Source organism: Ammospiza nelsoni, chromosome 1 (assembly GCF_027579445.1).
Source record: "Ammospiza nelsoni isolate bAmmNel1 chromosome 1, bAmmNel1.pri, whole genome shotgun sequence".
Taxonomy (NCBI): Eukaryota; Metazoa; Chordata; class Aves; order Passeriformes; family Passerellidae; genus Ammospiza; species Ammospiza nelsoni.
The window spans coordinates 102728851-102748417 of record NC_080633.1 but is presented as its reverse complement, the minus strand read 5'-3'; the positions used below and the strand labels follow the sequence as shown (position 1 = coordinate 102748417).

Sequence of the window (19567 nt, the reverse complement as noted above, 5' to 3'; positions counted from 1 at the left end):
TTATTTTGTTTTCATTTCAAAAAGACTGAAATAACCAAGTAACAATGTAAGAGCTAGTGATGCTCTTAAAAATTGTAACCCCTTAGGTGATATTATTGCACTGTTGTACCCAGAATACTGATTCAGAAAAGGACTGGTTGGGTTTTAGGTTCTTCTTTCATGATCAGTGTTTGAGAAAAAATAGGCCTTTGAATGAAAAGATTGGAATAGAAACATTCAGATTATAAAAGCCTATATGCATTCACATTCTTTGTTAAAATCCAGCCAAAAGGAAAATACTGCTTTTGGAGCTTATACCCACATTAGGCCCCATGCTGTTTCTTGCTGTGAAATGTATCCAGAAGTGCTGTTCTGTGCTGGGAATGTGTTAATGCAACAGCAGCACTGGGGACATTGCTCCCTGCATGCAGCGTGCAGGGACACCTGGCATTGCTTCTAATCTCCAATCTTCTGCTATTAAAGCCTTGTTATTCTTAGGGAAATCAGAGCTCCCTGCATCTGTGGAGAAAACTGTTTCTAGAAGAAAAAACAGGAAGAAGAGCAGTGGGTTCAGAGGACATCTTGTCAAAGCAGCTTTTTAAAATATTTAGTGGAACTACAATCAGTTGGAGGCCTGGAGTATTTTCTGCAGACTATTTGAAGACAGTAATTGCAAAGTTTTAAAATCTTCCACTCCCTCAGCTCTTACCCTGGGCTCAGCCCTTACCCTGGGCTCAGCTCCTTAGCATTGGCTGGCCTCACAGGTTTATTGTGTGACTGAATATTTCAGCCTGGGGTCATAATGAACATGTCCAGAGCTGCTTGTGAGAGCTGAACAGTCCTACGTGTGAGCTTGTGGGGAGGCTCACTGGTTAAATTCACACTTACTATGAAAAGGCACACAGAAGTTAGAGGGCAGAAGAAAGAAAGAAGAGCCTAAAGAGAAGAAAGGCAGGAGCAGAGGAGAGCATGTCATTCAGAGGAGCTGTGTGAAATCTGACAAGTGTGCATAAATATTGGGGCTGCCCATAATAGGGCTGTGATTCTGCAGTTCCTACAGAGGTGAGGTCAGTGGGATGCCTTGCAGGGTGAATAATGAACCACTCACATCAATACAGGCAGCACCACTTTGGAGCATGAATAGCTGCAGTGAATGCTAGAGATTCACTTTGCTCTGCAGAAATTGAAAGGGGTATTGAATTTGGGTTGTGGGTGGATCAGGTTTTTTAGTTTTATTTTGATATTATTTTTCTCTCATTTGTGGCCAAAACCCTTTTTGTGTCTCAGTGTTGCTGAATGGTGTTCAAGAAGTTTTGTTTTTAAGGAGAATCCCTGCTAAACCATTTGGAAGGAATGTAGAGACACCTTTTTCATCTTGCAGTGTCCGCAAGGCACTGCTGCAATCACAGCAATGAGTGACAGAGTGTACACTGGGCTGTAGAGAGCCCAGTGGCAAAAGTGAGGTTAAAAACCTTAACTATTTTCTAAGCACCAGTCAGAATCAATCATTTGCTACTTCTTAAAGTGTAAGTAGCTTTATTATTATCTGAAAAGTGGGGAGGAGATTTCAGTGAAGTATATGCCTTCTAATAAAAGTAATAATTTGTTCCTCTTAGAATTTAGGCTGCAGCAAACTTTCATTTTATTTCTTTTATTTCTAGTCTATTTTCATATAAGGCTAGACTATTTGGCTAAAACCTGCCATATTTAGGTTGACAGTTAGGGAAATTATTAGGCAAAATCTAAAGAGGATTCATCCAAATGAGTTTCAGTTCCAAGTCATTAACAATAATTATGCCAATGAGAGTTTTATTTTGCCTAATTCTGGATCTACATTTACTTCAAGTTTCTTTGTCTCCTTCTGGGGCACAAACTGCTTTCTCCAGTTTTCCTATGTAAATGAAAACATGTTATAAATTCATACTCTAGTTATATGCAAAATAAGGAGAAAATAACAAAGCCAGATTAGGAAATTGGGTGTCATTCAGGGCATTTGGTGTGGCCAGGAAGAGCTTTTCCTGCATTGACAGGTGAGCCAAGTAGCATGGGGATGTATTTGCGTATGGGAGAGGGAAAATGCTGTGTGCCTGTCTGAGATCCCTTTGGTTTTTATTTAACTTCATGTCCCTTAATGAATTTGAAGATGTGCAAGTGTTGAATAGTCAGTATTTTTTCATGGTGCTTTATGTATGCTGCAAACTTTTCCCTCAATTATTTCCTACCTTCTTCTATTTTTTTTCTTTTTCTTTTTTTCCTGGTTTTGGGCTTTTTTTTTTGAAGAGCTGCTGTGGATCTCTGAGGGCTTTCACTCCTCACTTGCTGATCCAAATAAGCAGAGTCCAATTAGCGATTTACAGAGAGAAAAAATGGATGCTTTTCCATTTCTGTATATCTCAGAGCTCCCTTCAGGAGCCTGGCAAGGTAGGGCAGCCAGGGAAGGAGAGGTAAGTGGTGGAAGTGATGCCTTGCTTGAGACCAGCTGCTAATTGCCTGTGGTTTTATTTTGTCTGTCCCTCCCAATATTTGAGGCGTCACGACTGGTAGGATCTTAGAAAAGAGCTTACAAAAGGATCCAGGGACTTCAGGTTTCTCAAATAAGCAAAAAATTACCACACTGAGACTTCTAAGAACAGACTAGAAGTGAACATTTTATCAAAATCCTCCATAAAACCTATAACCATGTAAAATTGGCCCTGTTCATGAGCAGGCACATGGGAAGATCAGTCCCACAAGCAGTTTTATTCCCCTTACTTCTTGGTCAGTAGGCAGAGCGTGTACCCAGGTGTAGTGACCTTAACAGGCCTGCTTTAGAACCACCAAGAATTCAAATTATGTGGTTGTTTTGCTGTGGAAATCCTTAACACAGCTATTTTTGCCCTCACTTTAAGCACTGACACAGCAGCACCCTTTGAGTTTGGGCCCTCAGCTGAAAGAAAGTTTACCTATGAGGAGATGCTTTTTCCAGGTGGCCAAAGAGGCAGAAAAAGCCAGCAGTGAATTAAGTGGTAGAGAGAAGCAGTTTTTGTGTTTTAATTAGAAAAATGAAAAGTGCAATGATTTCCTCATGGTAATAGTTTCTGTCATCTGAGAAATAATGATCTAAAAAAAATTGTTGGTCTCTGCCAGTCCTTCTTCAGGGCTGGCATTATTCACTCTAATGCATATATATTATTCATAGTCATTATTCTCCTGCAGCCAGGCTGGTCTAAAGCCTATTCTGCCATTAGCTGCCATGTTTCAGTTCAAAAGCTCTTCCACTGATCTAGCCCAGGCATTTCCATTTTGTTATTCCTGGGAGAGTGAAAGCTTTTTGTGAGTTCTTGCATTGACCAGTGGTAGAGAAAGAATCTTTAGCTCATGGTTTGAAGTTTTCCTTCTTCTTTTCCTTTTTTGCTTTGCTTTGCTAGTCAGAGAAAAAAGGTGAAGATTTATCAAGTCCCTTACCAAATCTGCACTTGCTTTTTCTTCAGGCTTTGTAGAATAATCCTAGATTTGTATCCTCGCCTGTCAGACCTTGGTAGGGCTTCAGGATGTGACCTGGTCGCCTCCTTTCATCAGGCATCCCTGCTGCCTCGCTTTTAATCACAGCAGAACAACAGTAATCGTGGATTAGTTGTTCCTAATTAGATACCTCTCTGCAGCAACCCCTGAATGATGCCTGGTCTCCTACAAACTCCTGTTTCAGTGGAGACAATGAGAGCCTTATGCTGCCTGAGGCCTTAGTCCAAGCCTCACTGAAGTTAATGAAAATGTGAGGCTTTTTGGTTTTTTAAAAGGCATTAAAGAAGTAGAGATGGGTATGATTTTGGCAGAGAATTAAATTCCACTCTGGTATCAGGTACTTACCCATTTGTATATGGTAAAATCCTGTACTTCATATGCTGATTTATAGTAAGAAAATCAAAGTGCTACTTTATGTTTTGGTTAAGAAGTATAATAAAAGGGTATTTCCCCTGATTATCTTCCCAGCCTGCAATCCCCAGCAGGAGCTACTTTGCTCTACCTGAATGCTTTGCAAAGCTTTCCACATAGGAAGCGGTTCCTAGGAGTAGGCAAACCAAATACAAAGCACATCAGGATGTTCCTGCTCTGATGTGCTTCAGCATGAGAAGTGCACAGAGATTAGAAGGTCTTTGGAGTTACAGTCTAAAAATGACTTTTCAGAAGCTGGTTTGCAAATCATCTTCAGAAAGCTCTTTCACTAGGCAGCAACAGCAGCAAGCTCTGCAAAGGGATCCCTAAGCTCTTCCCTCCTGTTTTGGTGTGTGGTTACAACCAAGGACACATGGACTGGCATCTTTTTAGGCACTGGTGAAGTCAACAGTGCTGCTCACCTTTTTCATATTTTATTCTATACTTGGGGTTGGACCCAATAGCTGTCAGTCTTCATTTGTTATCATAATAATTTCATAACAAAAATACCCCATGCAGTGTGACTGGGGTTACAAATTCATTCCCTCAAAGGAAGAGGAATGGTTAAAGTTTCCCAAGCTGCCTGACAGCGCAGACATGGTCCCTTCCTGCTCACTGCCTTGTCCTGGGACTGTGGTGACCATGGCTGTGGTGACCTTGCACTGCTCCGGTGGATCCTGCAGTTTCTGGAGGGTAGAAGGCTTCTTATCCAGAAGCAGCTTCTGAAACCAGCCCTGGCTGTGTGACTGCAGCTCACCCCACACAAGAGCATGCAAATGTGCTATGATTATTGTTTTGTTAGGTGGGTCGGGTTTGTGTTTTTTTAAGTGCACCCGTGTTACTATTTTAGGCTTCTTGTGCTTTTTTTGATATTAGCAAGAAAGGCAGAGAGGAAAACAGTGGGATAAGTTCTCAAATAAGTCTGGAAACGAATTCTTTTCCTCATTTGAGGGATTATAAATGGATCATCCTCTTTTTCCTTCTGTTCTGCACTGAAAAAGAGAACAGATAAAACATTGTCATTTGTAAGAAATTTGTATCAAAACAAAGTATAGGACTTAGGCCCCCAGTAGGATGCATTTAGAGAGGGATGAATGCAACAAAGTTGAAGCTGTGAATTCCTCCTTTGGGCAAGTGCTGAGCACCATTGCCTCCTCAGAAACCAGCTCTTTGAAGCACTGAGGCAGTGCAATGGGGAGGCTCAGAGCAGCCAGCTCCCCTGTCAAGGCATGGAAAAGCTGTCTGTCCTTCCCAGGAGCTGCAGAGCAAACCAAGAAGCATTGTCCCAAGCCCTGCTTTCACCCATCTCTCAGAGGTCTGAGACCTTTGAGACCCTCTCCTGGGTCTGGCTTCCCCACGTAACACCCAGTAATGCATGATTTGTCTTTAATTTTGTGCTTTTGTCCACAGAGTCAGAGCAGCCTTCTGTATGCAGAGGCAGAGACCCTGAATCCCAGCAAGGAGCTTGAGGCAGCTCATTTTAGGCTTCAAAGCAGCAGTAGCATGAGAGAGAGCAGCCCCTGCACACTTGCAGAGTCACCCCAGCTCCCCAGAGGCAATCAAAGAGATTCCCAGGCAATCACAATCCAGCCCCAGGAGCTGGCAAAATAGTTAAGGGTAACTCAAATACCTGCACAGGTTGAGGTCTCCTCAGAATCATGCTTCACAACAGTTTAGCTGTTAGCATTTATGGAATATTAATAATTTTTTCTGTGCAATTTTAATTTTGGTGTTTGAAGCACTGTGTTCCCACTTGGGCTAGTCATACTCCTTTCTATGCACATTTTTGTGAAGTTATATCAATCATGTAGAGTTTTTCATTTGATATTTACAGGGTTGCTGCTGACACATCTTTGTGTACTGGTTTCACTAAGGAACTGCAGATTTTGCAATTACATGCTCTCCTAACAATTTCTTTCCCTCCTGTCCATTTCCAGCTGCAGTCTGGCACATAGGTAGCCTAGCACTTTTCCCCCATGAGGGCAACTCTTCCTTCACAGAAAATGCTGGGAGAGTGGGTGGACATTGCACTGACATGCTTGGAGGAGCTCTGTCCCCTTCTTGTCTCTTGTGCCTGCCCTGCTTTCACTGTTTCTTAGTTACAAGTGCTACACTCTGGCTTGAATTTCATTCCTGTAATTGATGGCCTTGTTCACTGTAGCAGAACTATCTTTATTTGGGCTTGAACTGTGGCTCCTATGGCTTGCTGAATATGAATGTCTTGGGGGCCACCCATTACCTGGCAGTAAATTGGTGTATGCACTGAATGATCTATAGGAAAGTGCACCACGGGTAGCAGCTATCCAAAGTTCAAAAATCTCAGCAGCTATCCAAATGTGAATTTGCTGTCACAGAATCACAGAATCACAGAATCACAGAAATTCAAGGCTGGAAGAGACCTATAAGATCATCAAGTCCAACCCATGTTCTAACTATTCAACTAGATCATGGCAGCAAGTGCCACATCCAGTCTCATTTTGAACTCATCAAGGGATGATGACTCCACCACCTCACTGGGTAGACGATCTTTTTGTTCTGTTTTTATAAGCCCCTTTTTCAGAGTGCAATGTCCTTAAAATTGTGAAATAATAGAAGGGCAGCCGAGGATTACAAAGACTGTCTGGGATATATTTGTTGGGGATCACTGAAGTTGGCCTTTAATCTCTCTGCTTCTTTAGAATTTCATTTAATACTTCATAGAAACAGCAAATTGCTCTAATCCAGGGGAGATTGAAGATGCTTGTACTCACAGTTGTCTGCTCAAGGAAAATTTTCCTTTCCATCCCCAATGTAAAGAACAATCCTGTTGCTGTTGATCTATTAGTGTGGACTGCACAGATGTTGTGCAGGTGTGAATATCTTTCTCTGCAAAAAGATTTCCAAAAATCTTCTTTTTTCCAGGTTATGTGAAATTTGCTCTTTAGGCCCATACCTTGAACACTACAGAGATTGCAGAGCTGTGTGTTTTCTCCCCCTCCCAGTTCTGTAAATGGTTGCAGTAACCTCCTGACCTAGTACAGGTTTGGAGCTTTACTCAGCTTCTCTCCTTCCCTTTATCAGCGCTGTCCAAATCAGGTCTAGCTCTGCCTTGTCCCCTCACTGCCAAACTCTCCAGTTTGTTCCTCCAGTCCTCAGGAAGTCTGTCCTGATAATGGGACTGCCAGCTTACATAGTATTACTTTCTAAAAGGTCTTGGTGCAGAGAATTAGGAGACTCTACCTCTGCAACTGGACAGCAGGTGTCTATTCCCTGGGTATATACTGCCTACTTACCCTTCTTCTGGAAACAAACAAACACACAAACAACATTTATACTTGTAATGGGTCAGCTGGGCTACAGGGTGTGCAGTGACCAGCAACAGATGCTGTCATACTGTCTTCCTTTGGGAATGCAAACTCCCAGTCCCATCTCTGAGCACTAACTGGCCTGCAGTGCCATTCAGTAAAGCATTCTGGGGAAGCTTTTTTTTCATGGAGAACAGGAGGGAAGGACAATCAGCCTCTGTTGAGGTCGCCAGGTGGATGGTGGATGGCAGGGCAGGTATGCCAGGAGAGGCTTTTTCCAACAGTTGTCTATTTTGCTCAGGCTACTGCAGTAAGAATCATCACAAGAGAGAAGAAGAATTCTTTAAAATGGTTGTTAAAGTTGTTTCACCTTCTCAGCGAGTTTTACAATGCCTGTTTGGTCCAGAGAGGTGGAGAAGGGAGCCCAAACTGCCACTGCTGGCCAAGGGGCTGGCAGGGTGCCTGCCCTCACAGTGAGAGATGCTGTTTCCCTCTGGGCATGCTGAGGTGTGCCTGGACTATGAGCACCAGGCGTGTGTCTTTCTGTGGGGTTTCGTGGCTGACTGTGAGCACCATTCCTGTTGCCAAGTTGTTCCAGGACAGGTCTGTTTCTGTGTGTACACAGTGCCCAGCACATTTTTCACGGGCTGTCTGCTCAGGGATTACACTAACGAGGTAATTGGAGGGCTCAGGCAGTGTCAGTGCAGCACATGCCACTCGGATAAAGAATGACTCTTCCACAAGTTCTTTCCCAAAGGGGTGCAGCTTGACAAGGGACCTCTTGCAGGCTGGTGCTCAGTCCCTGCAGCTCAGCTAATGCAGAGGAATTTGGGGTGCTGCTCCTGCCTCCTGTGCCAGTGGGGAGGAGAGAGTGGGTGGTTCTAGCAAAGGTTACCATGGGCATTACAGGCACAGTGGGGTGGGAGCTGGAGCAGCAGAGGGCTGGCAGGAGCCTGCTGCTGTGGTTGGTGTGGGTGCTGCTCCTGCCTGGCAGGATTGTGAGGGATGTGGTGGCAGTGGTTCCCTCATCAGGCTCAGGAGATGCCCAGGCAGAGGGTTAGCACACGTGCCTGTGGTGCAGGGTGAAGGAATGGGCACAGTGTGCTGTGCAGAACTCACATTTAACAGCTGCACAAGTGGAGGGGTGATGAGGTTCATCCCATTCAGAGGGATGTTTGCTCCTGGCACATCAGTGTCACTCTACTAGTGTAGCAGGAGGGGAAAAAGCAGCACTAGCTGCAGTCATTTGCCCGGCTTCTTTCTTGTTTCCTTCACCTGAAATAAGACCCTTCCCTAAGAAAGAGAAGTCTGATCTCAGTGTGTTATAATTTTCTTTATGTATTGTGACAAAAGTAATAAAATTGTAATAAAATGTATATAAAATTACGTCTTAACAAAATGGGACAGACAGGGACTTTTAAAATATATTTTAATGAATTTAACAAGTTACTAGGAAATGTTTGGGCAGATACACGTTAGGATCACTATCACGTTAGGATCACTACACGTGGTTAGGATCTCAGCTGTCTCTTGCTAGATTTATTTTATTCTATTGATATCAATTATCTTTGCTATATATTTTACCAATTATTTCCATAATTATTTCATAATTATTTTATTAATAAGAATTAATATATTGGTTTCTGGTCCCCACATCAGCCTGCCCTGACCAAATATTAAGTGAAATGTCTCAGTGTTGAGAGCTGAACACATAGCCAGCCCAGCTGTCTCCCATCCTCCCAAGAGCTGCTGTCTAACCTTCCAGGGCTTCAGACAGCAGGTGCAACCCTGCTGCTTCCCTCCCCAGCATGCTCCCAGACCTGTCACACCGCATTATTTGTAAACAGCAAGGCAGCTAATATCACAGACTGCATGTGAAGGGCACCAGGAAGCCACATAAGACAGACAGTGTGGTGTGTTCACAGTGAGAGGCAAAAGAAAGAGGCTCCTATTCATAAGCTGAGCACAATAGAGTAATGCAGCGTTAGGGAAATTTAAGCTGGTGCTGAAAGCTAGTGTGCTTTGCTGCTCTTTTACTCAAGGGATGTCTTTTATCCGGAATTGTAATGCTTATGATATTTCAGACATGGCTTGCTTTGCTAGGTCATGTGAATGATGAGTATCGCGGTATTTAGAGGTTTCTAGCAAAGGAAACGCACACGGGAGTGAATGGAGATACAGATCACTTGCGTCAAGCCCAGCTTTATCAGGGGCTGGTGAGATATCTTTTTCAAGGGCCTACAGCAATTGAAAAGCAATTAGAATTTCATTGTACTTTCCAGTTCCATTAACCATCCTGTAGATATGTACAAGAGTTTGCAATGAAAAAGCTGTACTTTCACTGCGCAGCTGTTGAAATACAGAAGAATGAGATGGCAGCAAAGCAGATCTTCAGTCGAATACTTGGGACTTAGAGACACTTCAGGGCTAAAGAAAGAATGGAAAGTCACCCTGTCCTACCTTAAATATATGATATTGTTACAGAAAAGGGAAATGCTTCCTTTTCCCAAATGGGCTAGTAACAATAAAGGACGGCGCAGTGTGATAGCTGAAATCTGCCCCTTCTAAAGAAACAGGTTCTGGTCATTGTCCAGGACATGTTTTTTTCTTCTTAGAAGAGTTTATTCATCCCTGATTTAAGAGTGTCAGAACTTTGCACAAAGGTTTTTTTCTTTTATCGGCAAGACTGGACAAACAGGGAGAGCTCTAAAACAGTGAGATGAAGGAGAATCGTGCATGTCCTCAGTGTCAGGTTCTGGCAAGTCCAAAGCTGCAAAAAGTTAAGAGGGAAACAACCTGCAGTGGCCAGCAGAGCTTCATTTGTGTGGAGGAGGTTTGCTGGAGAAGGAACATGGAGATCCCCTTCCTTTTTCATCTCCTGACAGAATCTTCATATGCAGTACTGCACAGTGCCTGGAATACGCTTGCAGTGAAGTGTTCCTGATTAGTGGTGCAGTTAATGAACACTGGTTGACATCTCTTGGGGATAAATCCACCCTCTGACCATCTGTTAACAAGAGGATCTGGTTTTCTTCTGATTCACATAGATGCCAAGCAGAATTACCTTCATTTAAACCACTGGTGTTTCTTGGAGAGTAAGTGCTATGAAAAAGTCAGTCCATTGGCAGGATCTCTTGATGAGTCACATTCTGTGGGGCAGAGATTATGTCCCTCTGGATGGTTTGTTCATTCTTGAACATGAGAGGCCCCAACAGCTAGCCAGAATTTAGTTCTTGTTATGAAATGCCAATGTGCAGCTCTGAAGCTGTTGGCCTTGCAGTTCCTGGTAATCTGCAAGTGGTCTGCTTCACCTACTGCTGGATTTGGAGCAAGAGGATTCTGTCAATTGTGCATAATTTTTTAAAATACTGTCAGGTCCCTCACAGGCAGTATCTTCTAATGCATGCAAATGAAAATTGTGATTATCCATTTCAAAGCAATCAGTAGCAAACCATCACTGGCACAGAACATTATTTATACAGCTCATAAGCGCCAGTGATGCTGGTGTATAATTCCTCACACATCACAGTAATAGAAACTGCCTTCAGGGCTGGATTTTCCAACCCAGCCTCTCTGTTTTTGAGTTGCAGACATTGTCACTGCAGTGACTGGCTACTGAATTTTGCAGGTTCAGTTTGATGCACATATGATAGCAAGCCCACGCTTGCCTGCAGATATCAGACTGCCACCCAAATTACTTGCTCCTCTCAGCAGCAGTGAATAAAGTGACAGGATGGCAGCTCTTAGGGACTCTTGGTTCTCTCATTTTCCAAATCCTTCTCTACCAACGCCTGTTTGCAGCTCTATTCTCATCCTGCTCGGCACTTGCTTCAGTATGAAAACTGGGAGTCTATCATGTGCTTACATGTACAATTGCTCTTAACTCAAATTTTATTTCCATATTTTGCTCAATCACCAGTTCCTGTGCATTGACTCCTGCTTGCTGTCCCCCATGTGGGTTTCACTGCTCACTTTCACTGCTCAGTTTGCAGGACTCTTCTTTGATCTGTCAAAAATGGAATTCACCAGAAAATGCAAATTCCCTCTTCCCATCCCTGCTAGGCTCCTAGGGAAAGTAAAAATCATTGTGTCTCTTTCCACTGTTAATACTGTAATCCCTACACCCAATAATCTTTTGGGAAGTTTAACTTTTAAAACACTGGGCCTCCATACTTGAGCTCTCTTTGGTAGCCAAGAGGTCCATCAATAAATTGCAGTGAAACTGTAGAGGTAGGAAATATCTGCACAAGTAACCACTTCCTTAAGAGACTCTGTTAACCAAAGGACTAATAAAATCTCGTTTAACCATCATTGAAAGACTTCTTGGTAGACAGCCAACCCTGGCTGGTCTCTTGAGTATAGAAAGTAGTATAGAAATGTTCCTTCTAGCACTAATTCATATCAGCTTCTGATGCCAATCTCCTGTACATCAAAAAATCAAAGAGAAATGCTCATTTATTGGACCATTTTTAATTTTAAATAATTTAAGCTTGTAGCACATTCCCCTGCTTTTAGCAGCAGCAGCCTCTGCCCTTAGCCCAGCTAAAACAGCAGCTGTATTGTTGTTGGTTGGTGTTTCATACACATGTGTAACCTGGTCCCATAGTGCTGAAATGGAGATACTGCCTTGAAATGGAGATACTGCCTTGTTTTCATGTAGGGCTTGGTGGGTTTTGGGCAGGCAGTTCCTTGTTGCCATGCTTGTATTCAAGTCCTCCACTGATACATGTGAGGGAAGTTTCTCCCTGTAATCCACTGGCAGTCCCCAAAGGTAAATGTTCCCATCTTTTTTTACACCGAGCACAGACTCAGCCTAAGGTTGAGTCTCTGCCTTATGGAAATACAAAGCTCCCACCTGAGCACTGATTACAAAGTTGTTCTTATGCAAATCCAAACAGCACAGTGTGAAAATGCTTAAAATGAGGCCTCATCTAAGGCAATATGTTACAAACCTGTTAGTCTGGATCTGTGAAATTAATTGTTTCAGTGAGGAGTGGAGCTTACAGTTTCCAAAGCTGGATTGCTACCTACCTGTTTCTCAGCCTGTCATCAATGTCATCTACCATTATTTTAATTCCTTTCCCCTTGTTTTCCAAGTATTGTCCCATACTACACAGCAAAGTCTTTACTACTTTATCTTGCACACCATAGTCTGTGTGTTTGTATCCCTTAGCTTCTCAAGCTGGATTTGTCCAAGTGAAACCTTTTACCTACAGGTAAGAGCAAGAGGTTTTTAGCATTTGGCACAAGGCTTTTCATTTTTAGCATGATGAGTAGCTACTTGCTACAACTGGGCATTGAGGCCTCTACAGAAATTGATAGCCTCATCCCTGACTCTAAGGGCTTACAAATTATATGCAGTATCCAGACAAACTCCTCTCAGCCCAATTGTTCTTGCTTGAAGTCACACGGAAAAGAAGTCACATATGGGGACCAGGGCTATGCCCCATCTCTATTCAACCAGAATGACCCCTCTTGTGTGCCTGGGAGTGATGCTGCTGACTGGTGATTGCTTTCAGTTGCATATCAGCTTCTAGAATAACACCACATTAAAAAAAGAAAAGAAAAAAAGGGAGAGAAAACAGTAACTGTTTATCCTGCCTAAGCTTGTGTAACAGGTTTTCATATGATGATTTTAGTGTTTAAAGTCTTTTTTTATTGAACTGTTTCAGTATCCAGAAAAAGACATTTCTCTTACTCAGCTTCATTAGTTATAGGAAATCACTGGATTAAAGTAGAGAGCAGATTAGCAAAAATAAACTGAGTATGTCTTGGGCATATGGTGCTGTGTATGAATGGGTTTTAACTACTTATCTGTGTAAAACAAAGAGTAGAAGGAGAGATTTGTCTTTGTGTGCAATAATTATAGCATGCAGTAGCTGCACAGCTGAGCAGGCAGAAACCACAAAGCCAGGGAAAGCTTTTGGTTCAGATTTGTGTGTGGTGTGTGTGCTGGTCCCCGAGCTCACATCCTGTTTTCTGCCAGCTTGTGGCTGGGCACGGGGCTGGACTTAGCTAACTAACAGGATGCCTCTCCCTCCTGTCCCTTCCTCTTTGCTCCTGGTTTGCAGTGCTGGGTCAGTGTGGGTTACAGAGACTGGGATTAACTCACCTGGGATGGGAACGGGCTCTGGTCCCGGGACACTGCTCCATCACATGGACCAGAGGAGCAGGGCAACCCATCTTGCCAACTGTGGGCAACCCATGACAGCTTAGGCTTTACCTCAGCTGGAAATTGTCCTCCACAGAGCAAATATAAACAGAAGTAATAAATAAAAAACCCCAAAATATCAAGGGGATCTGGGGAGTATCGGCCTTCAGGCTCTGGGCACAGTCAAAGCAACATGGCCTGCTTTGAATTCAAACTCTGCAGTTCCCAGCTTTCTGCCTTTTTTTTTCTCTGATAACTATTGATCCCCTCAACCTGATAAGTGTCAAATGTATGCCTTTTCTAAATAGGCCCAGCTCATACTAGTTTGGAAACCAGTCTTGACACACAAATAAACATTGGTAACATCCTGATGGTGCTCTACCTCTCACTTCTCATGAACACTGTGCTTTTCCATTTGGGAAATTAGAGATTTCTCAGTGAAGCAGTAATGCTGACATCATTTCCTTGTCTTAAAAATATTTTCTTATAAAGGGATATAAAGATTTGCAAAACCAATGAAATCTGGTTCATGAAGTAAATTCAAAAATATCTGGAGAATTATCTGGTCTTTATCTGGGCTCCTCAGTATGCTTGCTAGCATGGATTAATAAATAATGTTATGCCACATAGCTTAAACATGCATGTTCTTGCCTATTTTTTGGGGGGCTGCTTTCCTCTGAGGTTTCCACCACGTGTTTCACATCGACTGTGAGTAAGATTCTTGGACTTCTGCCCTGGATTAATCAAACATGAATCATTGCCCCATGCAAAAAGAAAGTTTAGCCAAAAATTTTGGTGGTCCATAGAAGTTTTAACTAATTTTATTCCTTATTTTGGTGGGAAATTTTGGACATTAAAAGAATCACCGATAAGGACCTGATCATCTTGTTCTTTTTAAGGATTATTATGAAAAATTAAATCCCCAGCTGTTCAGGAGAATATTCTTTCTCTTTCCTTAATTAATTGTATAGTGGTGAAACCTGCCAAACTTGCAGGCTTTGCATTTAGCTTATCAATAACACAGTGTTTTTTCTGTTGCAGAGTTCCCTGAAGAGGAGAGGCAGCAGAGAAATCCACAAAGAAAAGAAGACCTTTACCCAGGTATGGTTTCCATGAACATGCAACTTTGAGCAAAAATCACATGATACAACTCAAGATTTATTTTTATGGGTTTTGACAGGGCCATCAGGTATATTAACTTGAGTGCAATTAGGCCTTAATCTACTGAGACCTCCCAGAGATAATGTAGAAGCAATTTAGGACAAAAGTACAGTCTCTAAACTGTGCAGCTTCTCAGGCTCATTGTGCTTGTATCCATTGATTGAGGCTGCAGGTTTGCTACAAGAGGAGCAAATCACCTTGCCTCACAAAATAATTGGATCACAGCTTAGGGACTGACTAAATTTATACACTGTGCCAAAGGTTTTGTGCTAATGAGGGTCTTGGCAGGAATGCAGTTCACACACTGCAGTGACACCTCTCGAGCTCTCAAATCTTTGATCTCCCTGATATTGCAGGAACTTGTGCTCCCCAAAGCTGAGGTACCTCAGAGAGCACAATTTCCCACTCAGTCTCTCTTTGGACATGGGTTTTATTTTAAATCTCGTTGGTCAGTCCTTCTCAGGAAAGCAGTCTGCCTGGTTTCCTCTGCTTTTTGTGCTGACTGTAGGAGTTAAAGCCTTTCCCAGCACAGTTACTGTTTATAGCCAGGGAGGTGGGGATAGTATTTCACCTTGCTGGGAAAGGAGCCAGGAGAGACATTGTGCCTTCATTAGAGAAGGGATGCACTTCCCCTGCTGCCCCTCGGCAGGCTCAGCATACACAGCCGAGTCCTAGGGGCTGTCTAGTCCTAAAGTCCATTGATTTGTAATTGAAACCATCATAAATCACTACAAGATGTTGAACTTGAGGGGGTAGGGCAGGCAGCTGAGTGGGCATACTGGGGGACTGGCCAGTGGCCAGGGCACTTCAGCCTGCTTTCCCAGGCCACAGCAGACTGGGTGTCCTGGCCAAGATGACACAAGCATGGCTTAATCATACCTTAAAATGAGGTTCTTGCTATGGAGAGTTATTTAGGTTGTCAGTCAGGTCAGAGTTTGTTTTTCTGCAAGTATGTAAAATACAGAGATGAAATATATGCACATGCCCACACACATGCAAATTACAGATGAAGCTACAGGAAGGCACAATTGTGTCCATAGGGGTTTGTGAGCAGCACTGTCCTTCCTTTCCTCATTCCTGGAAATACAGAACTGTGCAAAGAGAATGGATTCTCGTGTTTGCTTCCTCTGCCCAAATCCAGGCATTAAGAGCAGCTACAGTTTGCTTTGGAAAGCCTTAAAAAGATTTCTCAAAATTAACTTCACAAAATGAACTGAGTAACTAAGTGTGAGCTCAGCATCTCTCTCAACAAAGAGAAGTGATCCCAGAAGCCACATGGGGAGAAAAACTTTTACCCTCTACACACACACCATAACTCCTGCAAGCAAAGGGCTTGGGGCTGGAAATGAAAACCTTTGCATCAGCGCTCTGCAAGGTGGCCATTCAGTTTTCTTCACCAACTCGTTAGGGTAAAAAAGACCGAAAATAACCTTATATGCTAACATAGCCCAGCCTATATGTACATGTCCTGGCTTTCTCCCAACTGTAGGATATTACCAATATCTCCAATGTCTCCAAACCCAGGCATCCATTCAGAGGTATTTGCTGGTTGAGATCAAGGCACATCACAGCACATGCCTGACCTGGTCAAGCAGCTGCCAGGTCCTGGGCATGGCCCAAAAGGGTTGGTACAGACACAGCCCAGGAGGTTCAAAATGCTGCTCTTCAGGGACAGATACCTTAAATACCTAGAATGAACACCCATTATATATTTTGTGACTGAGAAGGTCTCAAACTTAGATTCTGTGCATCCACATGTGTACAGATACATACAGCATGTGGCAAGACTGGTGTTTTTACTTACTGCAAGCTTTACTTACTGCAAGCCATGAAAATTAGCTGGAACTTCACACCCACCACAGAGCACACCAAGTAAATAATACCCATGGAGTTGATTGTCTTGAAGCTGTGTAAAAGCAGAATTTATAGTAGCACTCTCCCACCTCTAGCAGTATTGAAGAAAAAAAGTTTTTATTCAGCAGAATTGCAAAACGGAGCTTCTTGGAAAATACCAGGCACCAGGCAAACCACAAAGAAAAGTGGTTCTCCAGCGCAAGGTAGGAGTGCTGGCACTCGGCCAGATGCTTGGGTGCTGGTTGTACTGCCTTGTCATCAGACCTGCAACCCCAAAATTGCTTACCAGTCTTCTGCCTGGCAGTTCCCTTGCGCTGGTGGTGGTGGTGGTGGTAGAGGAGATGGTGTTGGCCTCTATCTAGCTTTGTGTCTTCTTGCCAGAAAAGAAATATTGTATTGGGGAATTTTTGATCAGCTCTTCATTCTCATCACATCTCTCACACATGATGCATTTACATTGCATAATTAAGTTAATTTATTTCTTATGCATTTCATTTCTTTATCTCCACATTCTACATTTGTCTAAATTAGAGAGCAGACTCTGTGGGGAAGGATCTGGGCTTTTTTCTTCTCCTTTTTTTACCCATTAACATCCTTCTGAAGTGCCATGCAGAGCTGCAGTGCAATTGCATGCAAATTATCACCATCGGTAATCATTAACTCCCATTTATCCTTAATGATCTCTCAACGTCCATGACAGAGCACCGTGACTGTCACATCTTTGCACTGCTGCTCCTTCTTTTCTTTCTTTATGATTTGCCTTCTGTACACATTTTAGGAAAGCATGCACATACTGAATGTTTAATACAGTTAGGAGGCCATCGCCCATATTCAGCCCCTGGGATTTGAGCCTCTTGTTCCTCCAAAGCCATGGAAAGGCTATTCTCTATCTTTTTTCTTTTTTCCACTCTCCTGTCTTTTCATTTACAATTTAACTAATAATGAGCTATTCTTAGTTTCAGTGACTTGGCCTTTCTTTAGTTTGCCTTATATGTCAAAATTCTGCTTTGCCTGTGTGGGTGTCTCACTCTCTCACTGTTTCTACTTGGTTTCAACTGATCAAGAAATCAGTGATATTTCTGTACACAAAGTTTCAGAGGGACAGATGCATGAAGGTTGGAGTCCTACCCTTCTGGCATGCTTAGATCTGGCTGATAAATCTCTCCTGACCATTCTTTTCCTTTGGAAAAAATGCTGTCAGGGGAATGGGATGTTCCCTGGCAGGGAAGTGAGGAAGATCTAGAGCTTTCTCACCTTTCCAGATGGGATCCATATTTAGCAGGCAAGATTACCATCCATCAGCTCTGTTGTTTTGTATGAGGCTTGTGTTTGTTTAATGAAAAAATCTTGCTTGTTTCAGCTCTTGCGAAAAAACAAAACTTGAAAATTTGATCCTTTAAAAAAAATTAAATAGCTAAGACAAAACCTGGCAATAAAGTGATGCCATTAAAGGAGTTAAAAGTGGTTTTGTCCTGCAATAATAGCACACTACCTCCACAGATGCACTGAATCGTGCAGTGATGCTGAGCAAAAACATTGGGGCCCTGACCCTGAACACATCGCAGCCTTTCCCTTTTCTTCAAAAGCTTCAAAGCTCTGAGTGTGTTGTCCCAAGTGCTGTTATTTGCACTGTCTGGAGGGCAGTGGGTGTCTGGCTGGAGGTCCCCCTGAGCCCAGGGTGGCAGCAGGGCCCTGGTGCTCCAGGCAGAGCAGAGAACGGGGCAGGCAATGCCCCTTCAGCCAGGCATCGCTCCAGCCAGGGAGGTGCAAGGCACCAGCTACTGCCACAGACAGCTGGGCTCCTGCAGCCAAAGGCAGACAAGGAGTGAGTAAAGAATGCAGGATTACAAAGACAGAATAAAGAAAATGTCAGACCAGCTATTAACAGAGAAATAAATAAATAACCAGGAGCAATCACCCCACCTGTGAGTTCTGATGTGCAGCACTAGTCTGGCTGTACCTTTCCTTGTGATCTTTGTATTTCTCTAAAAGCAAAACCTTGAGCTCTGGGGATGAACTGATTCATCGTGATAGGAAAAACAGAGGTAATGTGTTGCACAGCCCTGGACAAAGTTGATGATTTCATCATACAATCTTATCCAGCCAGAGCAACCAAAATTCAGAGTGACTGCCTAGAGGCTGCATAGGATTTTGCCAGGTTTTAATTTGATTCTTAATTTGCACTTTTGAGTTTTAAAGAGAAAAGCAATTTATAAATATATGTATGAAAAAGAGAAATGTGTATGCAAGGTGACAATAGAGAGGATAGAAAGTCTATCTTCTAAAGGCTCTGCTTCTAATCAATCATAAATACCTTGCTTGAATTAGTTTAAAATTTATATTTCTGATGCCAGAGACATGATGACCAAAATTTTAATCAACCCATGAGCTGATTGCAGTTGTGTTTGGCTCTTGGTTGTCAAATAAAAACACATATTAACAAAAAGTTTGACTAATTTTTACCTCTATCATGTTTTTAACATGTAATTTAACATTTTTTTCTCTTTAGCATTTTAAAGTGGCAACCTGCAGCAGGCAGCATCAATTAGAAAGCAAACTGGGTTCAGAAGTATACAACCAAACACTTTTGTGTCTGTTTAGTTATTAGCTGAAATTAAGTCATAATTATATTTGTGTATATAGAATGTGGCAAAATTAATCTAGGTAACATAGAAGACTAGTGTGCTAGGATCCGTGCTATAGAAATTAAATAATTTCCTCAGATTACTGAGCTGTAATTAGTTTTGTAATTTTTTTTTTCATAGCCTGATCTGGGTGAACAATTAAAGTCAGTCGTGTTTTCCTCTGAATTTGGTTTCCATTATTAGGAATGAAAACAAAATGGTGCTTGCGAAAGATAACAGTGCTCCGGAGACTGAAGTGAAGTTTCCATATATAATTGCACATATGTCCACATGGCCTACCAACAACGATAAAATCTGCTGTCTCAGGAGATCATCTTTCAAAGCCTGCCTTCCATTATACTGCTAATGCTGATAAATGTGTCTCTTTTGAGGCCAAGTGCCTGTATCTCCATGACAATGCATAAGAGTGATTCATGCAAAGAAATTGTTCATTGGCTTAGAATTTACTTAACCTTGTCTCTTATTTCAGCACAATATACACTGGAGTTTTCATTTGAGATGAGATGCAGTACCCGACATGCACAAAAAACCCCAAACAGCCATTCAATACCCTGGTACTTCCTGAAAAATGCAGGTTTTCA

At 42.6% G+C, this 19567-nt stretch overlaps 1 protein-coding gene across 10 annotated transcripts in view; it reads left to right on the top strand.

Moving 5' to 3' along the window:
* MTCL1 (microtubule crosslinking factor 1) overlaps window positions 1-19567 on the top strand; it is a 102758-nt gene that overhangs the window by 39443 nt on the left and 43748 nt on the right. For 5 of the 10 annotated variants that reach the window (XM_059466627.1, XM_059466656.1, XM_059466665.1 and 2 more), the window contains exons 4-5: window positions 14368-14427; window positions 16467-16544. In XM_059466627.1, coding sequence (XP_059322610.1) covers window positions 14368-14427; window positions 16467-16544 — 138 coding nt within the window. The remainder of the gene's footprint in view (window positions 1-14367; window positions 14428-16466; window positions 16545-19567) is intronic. The other 5 variants (XM_059466674.1, XM_059466686.1, XM_059466694.1 and 2 more) reach the window with 2 other exon arrangements.